Source organism: Seriola dumerili, unplaced genomic scaffold, assembly GCF_002260705.1.
Source record: "Seriola dumerili isolate Sdu_G_001 unplaced genomic scaffold, Sdu_1.0 BDQW01000035.1, whole genome shotgun sequence".
Taxonomy (NCBI): domain Eukaryota; kingdom Metazoa; phylum Chordata; class Actinopteri; order Carangiformes; family Carangidae; genus Seriola; species Seriola dumerili.
The window spans coordinates 4,273,349-4,285,855 of NW_019174290.1; the positions used below are offsets into that span (position 1 = coordinate 4,273,349).

Consider the following 12,507-nt stretch of genomic DNA (forward strand, 5'->3'; position numbering starts at 1 on the left):
AATGGAACCCCCCCCCCCCCCTTTTTTTTTTTTGCTGCAGCCTGATTGAGTGATTGTGCAGATGAAGAATAAAGAATCTTTGGTGTGTATGTATATAAGCGTATTTAAGAAGTGATACGGCCTCGCGTAACCATACACTTGGAGGGCTTAGGAACCAACAGGTTCTTGACGGAGAGGTGTGTATTTTGAATTGGAAAATAGAAAAATGATGGCTGTGATTGAATTGATACTCGGTGTTAGCAAATACCCTGACTTCAGATATGACTATTTGGAGAGAAAAAGAGAGGTCAGTGCATCCCTAGTAGTGATTGCAGCTGCGTTGTCTTTCACTCAATTAACATTTCCGATGTTAAGTGTGCGCTTGCGTCTCCCTCCACAGTCTCCTTTGCCTGGATGTGTCATTTCTAATAGCATAACTACATATCGCTGTCTTGCAGCATTACATCTGCCTGACTTTTCCTGTAAATGCCAGCACATGGACAGAAAGTAACTTTGGCTCAAGAGAGTTGATGCTTTGATGGTCACAGATTAGTCCTGTTGCTCGAGTTGGATTCTTGTCTGCATTGCTGCATCTGTGACTCTGCGTCAGAAGGTGAAGCTGTCTCATTGTAGATAAAGCTCTAGTGCCTATCCCTCAGTTCCATATATAATTTGAAATATTTTTGAAGAAAGCTACGTGACTTGTGTGTTCATGCAGTAGGTTTTCCATCATAAACTGGTGAATGCATAGCAGCAACACAGCAGATTAAGAAGATAAACGAAATGTCTTTCATTTTTCCTAAGCTTGTAGACTACACAAATCTTAAAGACAATTGTTGGACAAGCTTCTGGTGCCATGCAGTGCTTTGCTTTTGTATTTGACAGATTGGACTTTGTTTATTGGCTTTGTTGGATGTTGGAACACTAGCAGCTCTCAAGGCTATTCTGCCCATCCGACTGCATGTGAGGCAGAGCATCCAATGCTGTGTGATCTGAAGCCAAACACAATCACTCCCACCTTTTTTCCTTGTCTGCTGCTGAGCAGCACAAGTGTCTCCAAGAGCAAATGTTTAATGTCCATTGTTTTTATTCAGAGGAAAGAATAGAATACGGAGAGAGATATTCACACTTTCTGTTGGAGGAAAAAAAGCTGCTGAGCATGTGTTTGTCCGTATGAAATGATCTCTAATAAGAGTCTTTATTCTATAACAGTTGAGTGATTTTTTCCTCAAACGCGAGCTAAGTATATACAAAGGAAAACAATTTACATATTTTAATCATACGTCTTAATTTTTTGTGTTGCAGAATGTCAAGCCCTTCTCCTCCTCAGACAGCCTAGCGAAGGTCCAGGAGGTAGCAAGCTGGCTTTTGGAAATGAACCAGGATCTGCTGTCGGGGGGCAGCAGCAGCAGGCGGAGTCGAGGGCCGGGGGGTCCGGCAGTGCGAGGTAACGCCTCCTCCACAGCCCGGGCACCCCAGCAGGCAGCAGAGGAGGGCGATGAGGATGAGCACATGAACCGGGTAGTAGAGGAGGAAGAGCAGCTGCAGCAGAGGGTAAGGCCAACTGACAGTCAAGAAGTTATGATATAGTGATAAAGAAGCATATGAGATGTAAACCTTCAGCTCCAAAGTCGATTAGCAAATTGTAATCAAGTCATATAATTATGGAAATGTCCTGAAATCTTGCACAAGATTTGCACATCGGTAACAAAACAGGAGCTAGGGAAACTATAAGTGCAACAGATGGAATTTTTCATCAGTCCTTTCCTCAGAGACTTTGTTTTTTTTTGTTTTTTTTTGTCACAGCCTGAGGCGTCACAGGTTGACGGTGGGAGAGAACAATCATGGGCGCCCAGCGAGTCGGGAGCCAGCAATGGCCCTCGTGGAGAGGAGGAAGGAGAAGAAGATGAAGATGGCCTGCCAAACGAAGTGAACGGAGGGGAGAAAGGAGCCCGATGGATGTGGGAGACAGAGCAGAGACGACTGCGAGGTCAGCCGCTGGGCGAAGACGAGGAGGAGGAGGAGGAAGAGGAGGAGAACAACAACAGCAGCAGCCACCAAGAGGAGGAGGAGGCAGAGGAGAGGACAGAGGGAGGGAAGGAACAGGGAAGGGAGGAAGAGGAGAGGGAAGAGGGCGAGGAGGAAGAGGAGGAGGATGAGGACGAGGAAGAGATGGACCAAGACAGTGATGACTTTGAACATTCGGTGGAGAGTGGGAGGGAGGAGGAAGAGGAGGAGGAAGGAGAAGGGGAGGAAGGGCCACGGTCTCCCTCTCTCAGGAACAATGTGTCTGCCCCCAATAACAACCTGGACTCGGGTTGTACACACCAAAGCTCTTCCAACAAGAAGGTAAGAACAGCTGTTGTTTGTTGAACAGTTTTCATTGGAATTACTCTCTACTGACGAAGTAGACCCCATCTGTGGATTATTCAGAGTAACAGGGATACTGTGTCTGTTGCTGTTTAAAATTTGTTTAAGTCATTTTGCAGTTCTGTGAGCACCACAAACAAAATTCCATTCTCCTCATTCGTATTGGTTTTGAGGCCAAAGTCTGAGAGGAGGGATATCACAAAACTTGGACATATAAAACCAAAACTGTTTGCATGGCTAGATACAAGTACACATAAGTGTAAAATTGTGTGATATGAGTGAACTGATACTTCTGCAGAAGGCACTGCAGTTAGTCCCAGAAGAAGTTACTCACACAGTGTTTGATTATTATCACATCACAACACTGTGAAAATGTCTCTGAAATACTCTGCACTGGCAGTTCGTGGTTCATATTTAAAACACTAGCTCCCTCTTTTGGCATAAATGTGTTACTGCACTGCACAATCATGCAGTGTCCCCTGCCAACAGGCAGTGACCAACTCTTCTCATTGGAAGTCACAAAGGTGTGACAGCCAGGGGACACAGATCTATCTGTTCATTAGTGAGATGGCTGCAAAATAAGTTTTTCACTTCAGTTTTTCACTCAGTTTGATGTGATGACTTCATCAGGTGAAGGTCTGAAGTTCTTACCTCTGAGGTCTGGGGACAAAATTTTGAAAATGGCCACTGTTTCATTCCAAATAAAGCAAACTAGTCTCATGCCTTCCTTAAGTAAAATTAACAAGTATTTCTTAGTTCTCAAGGTTCTAACTCCAGTAACACTAACTTTAACTACTAGTAGCAAAAAGATGTGTGCATGTGTGAAATGACATGATAATGATCTGTAACACCTAAGTGATCTGAGTCAGGTTGTGTTGAAACCACCTACTGAGTATGTGGGGATTTGCCTACTGAAACCACAATATATATCTGAACTAATGAGGATATTTGAGCGAGGGTCAGAAGAGAAGACAGCACTGAGATTGTGGATTGAACAAGGCCTGGAATGAGAAGCATTTCAAGACTGAGGGAAAGGGTGAAAGGTGCATACACATAGTTCTCCTCCCAACCTAGCAAATCCTGATTTTATTAATTCATGTTCCCACCTGGCCATGTGACATTTGTTTCTGCTCCCATCTTGTCTTGATCTTTTCATACTCTTTCCTGGTCTTGTAATCACTTGCGAGTAAATGTTGACAATTACGGGACTTACAGGACTCAAGATTTACATTTAAGTAGAAGAGGCAAAGTGATACATTAATATTGACACTGCAGTTAGTGGTTGAAACTACAAAATTATTGGAGAAACAGGTTAATGATGATAGTAACATCTCATGTATCATGTGCTGTATTCCAGCACCGGTTTGTTATGCAGTATGTAATGGGGGAGTGCAAAGTAAAAAAATAATTATGGCGTAACAGCCTCCCACCAGATAAGCCTGCTTATATATATTTCATTCATGTGTACAATGTACAGAAGCCTGTTTTAAGTTTTAAAGTGCAAGCCTCACTGATGGATTTACTGACATGGTGAGTGACAATGCGAGCTAGAAACGGAGTCGTGCTTGATGTTCAGAAGATGCATGTAAAAAATTGTCACATCTTTCTGCAGCAACAGAATTAATGTGCTCGGTTCAAAAGGCTCTGATGTAGTACAGCACCAGTGTTTGGATGTTAATGCTGGTGTCTTGTTTCAGTGATGACTGATGACATGACTATTTGTTGAGTATGTTTCAATGGCCTTCACCCCACCTGTATTTAAAAGGAGGAAATTGAGCTTGCCAAGATGTTTTCAAGAAGCTAGGGATGATATTCATATTTGTGTGCTTGCAATGCATTGACAGATTATTACAAGAGCACACCGATAAACTAACTGAAATCTCAAAGTATTGGCTTATTATTGATATGTTGGATTCGTGTATATTTAGGGCAAAAAAAGGACCTAGGATTTGAAGAGACACTAGTAGAGATTTAGAAAATGTCATCATGATGTAGTGTGCCCAGTGGACTAAATTGTCCTCGCTTATATTGGTCTAAATATAGGAGATAGTCTGAATTTGCTCCTGTGTGCCTCTCACCATCTGACGCAGCTGTCAGATAGGTTTGTCAGGGTCTTAGTCACTGTAGCGGGCCAGCTGGCTTTGATGTTGAATGTACACATTTTGTTCAGCTGTGGACTGTGTATGCTTGGAATTAGGAGTGGCGCTGAAACAGTAGCTCAACATTTATCGACAGTGTGTTTAAGGTATAATGTCAGTGTGGCAGCTAATATATGAGGTCGTTGGTAGAAAATCTACTCTACGCACTATAGCTACCTTTGGAAGAGAGTCCTTTCAATCTTGTGGTACAGAGAACAATGAGTATGAAATTTGTCATTAGCAATAAACTGTTAAGTTCTTTGACTAACAGGATTTAGCAGATGAAGTAATGATGTGGCAGTTTGACAGTGCAATATGTTCGTCATAATCAAATAGACAAGAATTGTTGATGATCTGAAGATCAAAAACCTGAAAATTTAATAACATGAGTCCTATTAGCTGTTTAGTTGATGGAGTAAAAATTCCCAAGATCAGATAGTAAATCTGAATTCGAACCATCAGTAATGGCTCTGACCATTTGTCATCTGTGGTGTATCTGTTCACTAAAACCTTAAATTAGTTTGGTAAGCAAGTAAGTAAAACCTATATTTATATTATGAGATTATATAGTACTTTTCAAAACCAGGATTACAAAGTGCTTCACAGTGATAGTAGTGGTAGTAGAAGACGGACCATCTGCATTTACATGTTTAAAAATCCTGTATGTCCCTGTAGAGCACATACAATCTTGTGAAATATGACGTGTGCATTTTGACAGCTGCAGCATGCATGTGTCAAACAAGATGCAGAAGATCAGTTCCTATGTTTGGACCAAGACTGTGTCAGTCCATATGGGGCTTGGTGATATTTACCTGGTACTGCATGTATAAGAGAATTGAGAAAGAACTAGATGTGAACTAAGATTTGTAGCAGAAGCAGCACTCTACAAAGCTAACATATGATATTCAGCTTTCTGTACATGTCTGAGCATGTCCCTGGTGAGGAAAGATTGTGTTCCCAGGCTCCAGGTGCAGTAGGCTCAAGTCACTAGAATTAGACGCTTCATCTCCTCTTCCTACTTGACACTCCTGTCTTTTGACTCTGTGCCAGTGGGGTGATTCTCCAGATCATGCTGATGATTTAATCTTCTAAATTCCTAAAGAGCTTCATGAATCAATCATTGAAGTCATGCTTTAACATCCCCGAAGGCATAATGTGCAAAGCGTCGAGTCAAAACTTCACTCAGATTTACATATTAAGCAGATGCTTTTCTATTCAAAGGTACTTAAAAGGGTGTGCATCACATGATATTTTGCAGAATATATGGTGATGGGTTAACACGAGGCCTGTAGCAGGTGTTGATATCTGTATATTGTGTCATATACATTAGTCCCTGGGAAGGCAGATTGTTTTACATTGGCAGGTGGAAGAAAGGTTTAAGGTTGCTTAAGGTAAGTGTTGAAGGTTGTTGAAAAACACTACAAAAGAAAATTGTTAATGCCACAACCCCTACTGGAAACCACTGTAATTTGCTGTTCCTGGCAAAAACTTGACATTAGCAAATGTATACGCCATTAAAATGGAAGCTGTGTGGGATGGAAGCTGTGTGGGAACCCGCAGGAGTTGTGACTCTACAGTTACTACTACTGTAACTACTTGCATTTGAAACCCTTTATTCTGCTTAGCTTCACAGGAAAAATAGCAGGCCAGCTTGAAACTAACATTTAAACTAAGATTTATTTGTTGGACTATAGAAAAATAAGGAATTTCATTTGATTTCCAATTTTCTGTTTCCATTGCTCTGCATGAATGGTGTGCAATGAGAAGTGGCAGATGTTGCTCTTCAGGTGCAGTGCACAAATTTAATAGTTTTTACTTTTCAATTTTAACAGCTTTTAAATCTTGAAATTAAGGATAACTGATTTTATTACACAACACAGGAGAGAGCCTTAGATAAATTTCTTTTTAAACAAAAATAAACACTTGTTTCTGAGCCTGAACCAAATCTTCAAGTCTTAAGATTTAGTTATGTTAAAGTGACTGTTTTAATATGTGATAAGAATAAACAGGAACATATCATGCCCATTTTAGGCTCCCTACAGTGTACTGGTGCCTACCCACCTTAGAATTCATTTTAACATGTCATTCATGGCCAATGACTAAGGCATTATGTGATCTTACAGGATTAGATGTCTCATAATGACTCATCAGAGACTCTTGGTGGAGAAATGGATCTGCAGAGCTTTGATAAGTCATAGCAAGAGGGCACAAAGAGGGCAGAGTGCATTTACGGTGTTGAATTGACACCAACACTTGCCGGATAAATCTTTGATTTATCTGGATTAAAAGAGGATGGAAATATATTAATATTGTGAGGTGGGTGTCTAATATGTTAAGTAAATTTGTTACACTAAAAAACAAATTACTATACCTTAGCCTCACACCAGAGCCGCCGGTTAGGCAGATAAAGTGTATGCATACATCGACTTATGAGCATCATTGAATTTGGAAAAAAGTATCTATTTAAGTCTAATTTCTGTATTATTCATAGCTGCTCACATGTCCTCATTCTTTCTCCTGTTATTGTCATATCAGAATTTCAAAGTTGTCTACATCTTTTCAAACACCAACATGAATGGCTTTTACTTTAAAAGTCCTGTCATCACTGCTCATAAAGATGGAGGGCAGCCACTCATTCTAGTGCTTGTGGGTTAACAGCCTTGGGGATATTTCGACTTATACAAGGGTGAAATAATATTTTTTTTTGTCCTGGTGTTCCTACTTTTTTGCTACAACCATATGAACAGAAAGCTTCATGGCACTTTCTTGTATATCTCTGAACTGCATGCATATGACCTAGGCCTCTACTGACTTATACCTGTGCGCTGTACTACGGCCTTATTGGGCAGTAAGAAACTTCCATGTATAGCTTTTTGAGATCGGAATGAGCAGTAACTTGTCAGCCAAATTGTTTTTACTTAAGCAAACTCGCACAATTTGAGACACATTCAGTTTTTCATTTTCTTCAAACACACATTACCGTTCATTTCCACTAATTAAATGTTTTTCCAAAGAAAAGGCTGCCTGCTTATTGTAGGTGGTGTTGCCCACGCACTGGCCTTGTCACACAGGCAGAGATGAGCCACAAAGGATCAGTATTCTCATCCTCCCACATAAAAGCAACTAGTTTGAGTCACTACCAATATATATTGACGACAATTTTCTATTTTTTTTCACAGAAGCCCTCGTTATACCCTGATACACCTCCACTCGTCCGTTGAATTGTTCAGTGCTCAGCAATCTCTTTTCTCTAACTTTGCTAAGGCACAATTATTGCTAAAATAAAAAGTTTTTTTTTTTTTTTTTTTTTTAAACACTCAACCATTCAACTTGATTAGCAAAGTTTAGTTTATTTGACATCATTGAGACATTAAAATGCATAGAAATCGCAGAAAGAAGGATGATGCACTAAATTCCAAGATTTATCTCCATTGTGATGTAAAAATAGCAAAGACATAAGATTCAAGGCAAATGGTGATTCAAGGCAAATCATACTACCGACAAACTGACACAGTAAATACCTATATCATCATCAGTAATGCCACTCCAAGTCGAATGTTGATGGATGCTTTGGATTGGGTATTGCATTATGAAGGTCTTTGCATTACAGACTTAATGTTCTGAAGACAATGGTTCTCGGTTGTGTGATTCATAAATTTAGATATTGCTATCACAATAGATTGTTAACATTCTTCTTCATAACCTTGCCTTTGACAGGATCCTGTTTTATTGGGGGCTTTACAGTGCAGCATTGTTGTCCCAGTCTTTGACACCAGAGGGAGGCAGTGCTCTGAGTCATGCTCATACAGTAATCTGTGGCCCACAGGTTGTAGGTGCTTGTTGCAGCTGTGCCCAGACTGTACCACAGGCTTTACCTAGTAACAAACTGCTGCTTGCCTCTCATGGACACGGTCCAGTCGTGTGAGCAAGGGAGTTAGTGTTCATTTGTTTGTTTTTTCTAGTAATGCCTCTGGTGTTTGGCAAAGGTTGTCTCTACATCAGCCAGCAATGAAGCTCCAGTGTGTGGGGGAATAAGATGAGAATGGTGTAATGCACCATTGTGTATGCTGCATGTATCTTTGCAGATTCTCATTTGCTTCAGCTTCAGTGTTAATAACTTAACACTAGAGAGGCAAAGGCCTACAATTTTGTTATTTCACAGGGCCTATATCTGCAGCCATGCCCTGTCATCTCAGCTGCTTTGAAAAGCTGGGAGTGATTTGTAAGAGTACTGAGTTACTAGAAGCCAAACATTCTTGACCCTCTGGCACTCCAGCAGTCTTGGTGTCTTTCAGGGATTGCAAACTCATTGACCAGGCAGTATTGTTGTGACACAGTATTAAAAGAAAGCAGACAAAATAATTTGCTCTGTTATACTTTGTTAGTGTACTTTAAGGGCATGTTATGAGCTAGTATGATAGAAATGATTTTTGTTAAATTATTAGTGGGTTCCAGTCATTAGTGCTATTCCCGGCATTGATCCTCTTCATTTGGATAGTTTGTGTAGTTACTGTAAAGCTCAATGGGGCTTCAGTTTCTGTCATACTTCAAATCTCCTAAGATACTCACAACACATAACACAAGCCCCCTTTCCACTGCACAGAGTTAGAAACACTGATTGTTGGAACATTTTCAAGAGCTTTAGAAACTTTATCCCCTTTTTACACAAGAATCTCCTGGGTTTGGTTTTAGGATTCTTGGTCATGGAATGTTGGTTCCTGAATCATTTGATGGGAAATGGCATAATAGATAATGGTTAAGAAAACGTTGTAGAGGACCAGCATTGCAGAGGATCCAAGGTTAAATATGCTCTCATGACTCGCTATTTAACGAGTTACTTTGGACTGATCATGTTGTAGCAGACTGGAACAGTATGTCTGTCACATAGCTTGATGGCCTAAGATTAGTCTGAAAGCTCAAGTAACCTCTACAAGGCCTGGGATATGTCAGAAACAAGCAGCGATTGCAGGTGCCATGTTGGTTATTTCATACTGCATGTGGACCACTGTCAGTCACGGTTTGTAAAGTGATATGGAAAGGGAAAATAGGTATATTAACCAATCATTTAGGTTGATGAAATTAGAAATGCGTAATTCTACTATATTGGATAAAGGAAAAACTGCACTAAACAGGGGAAATCCCTGATTTTCCAGTCAGGGAGCTCTCTGGTCAACTGCCTCTGCTGTTAGTTCAAAATGGTCAATATGTTGAACAGCTGCCAATAAGGCGCCAACTTCCCCCAATTGTGCTGAACATACTGTAAAAACTCTGGGTGTTGGTCAGTGTCAGCCACAAACACTCAATGGTGACCAACAGGCTGACTGTTGGCCTGGTGTGTCAGGGCACTCAGTGTCCTCTGATAGATGTTCTGGTCCTGTAATCCTCCTCAAACAATGGTGGACGTGAGAATAGAAGAGAGGGTTAAGCCCTGTAGGTCTTTTTGTTACCATGTGTTCAGACATTTAAATGTGCACAGGGAACGTTGTCTCTTGCCACCCACTCAATCTGTAGATTTATACATATTCAGTAGTGATTGTCATCTGTGCTGTGCTGCATATTAATTTTCTGTGTGGGGGGAAAAAAAGCATAAATGCCATATGTAACTTTTCCCAACTCCCCGCTGTTGCACCATTTGTTGCGTCTATACCTTCACACCTTTCACATTAGTGCCGTGTTTGCTATCAAGATTTAATTGAAAAAGAATGGCATCCTGCTGCTTCTTTTAACCTTATTGCTTCATATGAAAACACTTTAATAGGCATAAGTCCATCCCTCTTGACACTTTCAAGTCAAGTGAATCCTTGTTTATGTACACGTGTCACACGTATTAACATTGGACAGCTGTGCGAACATCTCCTGAAATATCCTAGTCTCTTTGCTGACATAGTTACTGATATTCATGTACACCTTGGTTGTTGGAAGAGTCAGAAAGGGTTTGCATATAACAAATCCTAGCTTCAGCACTTACATTGACAAATGTTATTCAGACGAGGATGTAGTAATCTGATGTTTTGCTGTATCCTGACAGTTTTCATGGGGTAAAGTTACTAGTGATGATGTAGGCCACTAAGTTGGGAGGACCAGAAAGGGGTCAGAGAATGACCACAATGAGGAAGCTCCCTGGACACGTGTGCTGCGTCGACGACTGCTGGTACACATTCCACCGCAGAGGGGTCATAAGAGCAGATCCCACAGTGCCTGTCTGAGGGGGGAGAGGCTGAGTGGGTCCATCCTCTTTTCAGGCCCTGACAGCAGCTGCTCCGCCTGGCTTGGTCGCAGCAGTGACCTCACACCCCAGAGATATTTTAAAGGGTGCCAGTCAGCAGGGAGATGAGTTCTGAGTAGGTAGGTGCAGAGGCTCAGGGAACGGAGTATTGATACATCTACACGATGGTTGTGAGGTCTAAGGAAGACACTGCTTTCGTATAAGAAAAGTTATCTGCTCACGACATTGGTCGGCCAGGTTTTGGAGCTCTGTCTGGGATATGATCCTTTAAACGGCCGTCTTTGCAATGCTGCGGCATTGCCCTATTCCCCGTTTTTCGTCGTCTGGTGCTCGGAGAAAGATGCCAAATGTTGCTAGTGGGAAAGAGAAGACTTCGCACGCCCCGCTGGAGAGCCAGAAACTTCACCTGGCAGAACCCAAGGACGTTGCCACAGAACCGTTACACCCTCAGAAAGTACTCAAGATATTTAGCATCAACATCATTGCTCAGGGTTTGCCTTTCTGCCGCAGGCGGGTGAGTATCGTATGTATCAGGTCGGTCATACGGTTTGGGTTTGGTTTAACCACAGGACCTTAAAATGTCAAGGGTCATCCTATTCTCTCAACCCGTTTCACTTTGGTTGTTGTTGCTTTGCGTAACTGCTGGTTTATCAAATAGGTAAATCAAGAATTTTAAACTACTTTCGTTTCTGTTCTACAAATTTTTTAGGTATTTTCTACCTAATAATTAAGCTTTTTCAGTTTTGCATAATTTAAGATTCACTTCGTTTAATCTGATGTTACACCCCCACAAAATATTTTTTAGTTATTGCGATCAGTTGTTTTGAACTATACTTTCACATTGCTTTAGTGGTGTTTGTAAGAGCAGATAAAAATACAGTCGGACACTTGCCATGACATACGATTGATTTGTCATTCGTTTCCATACGCTCATAGATACGAGGTTCACGTGCCACAGCTCCACCCATGGCAGACGGCGGACACAAACATATAACCTTAAAAAGGCTGTCGCCAATGCGCCTATTTTTAGTTTAACTTTTTAGATGAAGACATAAATGCATTAATTGGAGAGACGTCAAGAAAAATGCATTCTTGATTTGCTTTTATAGGGGTAATTGTCATAAAATGTTTTGTCTTTTTCTTTATTTTATACATGCACATGCATAAATGTTTGAAATATTCACATTCATAAATAATTTAGTTTAATACAGATGGCATTACAGGAGTTTTATATGAAGTGATCAGTTTGATTTGCGTTGTATAAAAATGAAATAAACAGCCTATATCGGTCAATGTCATCCATCATGGCCAACGAAGGAGTTCTAAGAATTTGATTTAAGACAGGCAATGATTCAACTGAAGTAAACAGTTTGTGCCTACTTCATTGTTTACTTGGTGTTTTTGTGTTACTACTTGGGGAAGTATGTTTGCATTAAAATTTGCAATTCTTATAATTTTCTCTGTAAAGTTGAAGGTTGAAGCGATTGCGAAACATCATCGCTCTCTAATTATGACATCAGTACTTTATTGCTCTTCAACAGCAAATTAGGTTGCATATTGCGAGGTGTAACACTAATGCTACTTACATTAAAAGTCTCCTTTTGATATCCTGCTGAATTAATTCAGCATAAAGTGCAATGTGATTTGAAAATTAATAAAATACTGTCAAGTAAGCTGCCTCCCAAATGAACCCAGTTTTGAAAGATTTATTTAGCTGCCAGATTTACCTTCTGCATGACTGCTTAATCTCTGCATGTATTGTCACTGACGGTCTTAACACTGACAAATCAACTC

The 12,507-nt window shown here is 40.6% G+C and overlaps 1 protein-coding gene across 1 annotated transcript in view; it reads left to right on the forward strand.

The window, feature by feature from the left end:
• Window positions 1–2,107: 2,107 nt before the first annotated feature.
• fbxw7 (F-box and WD repeat domain containing 7) overlaps window positions 2,108–12,507 on the forward strand; it is a 70,309-nt gene continuing 59,909 nt past the window's right edge. The window contains exon 1 of the mRNA XM_022738273.1: window positions 2,108–2,328. Coding sequence (XP_022593994.1) covers window positions 2,152–2,328 — 177 coding nt within the window. The 5' untranslated portion in view covers window positions 2,108–2,151. The remainder of the gene's footprint in view (window positions 2,329–12,507) is intronic.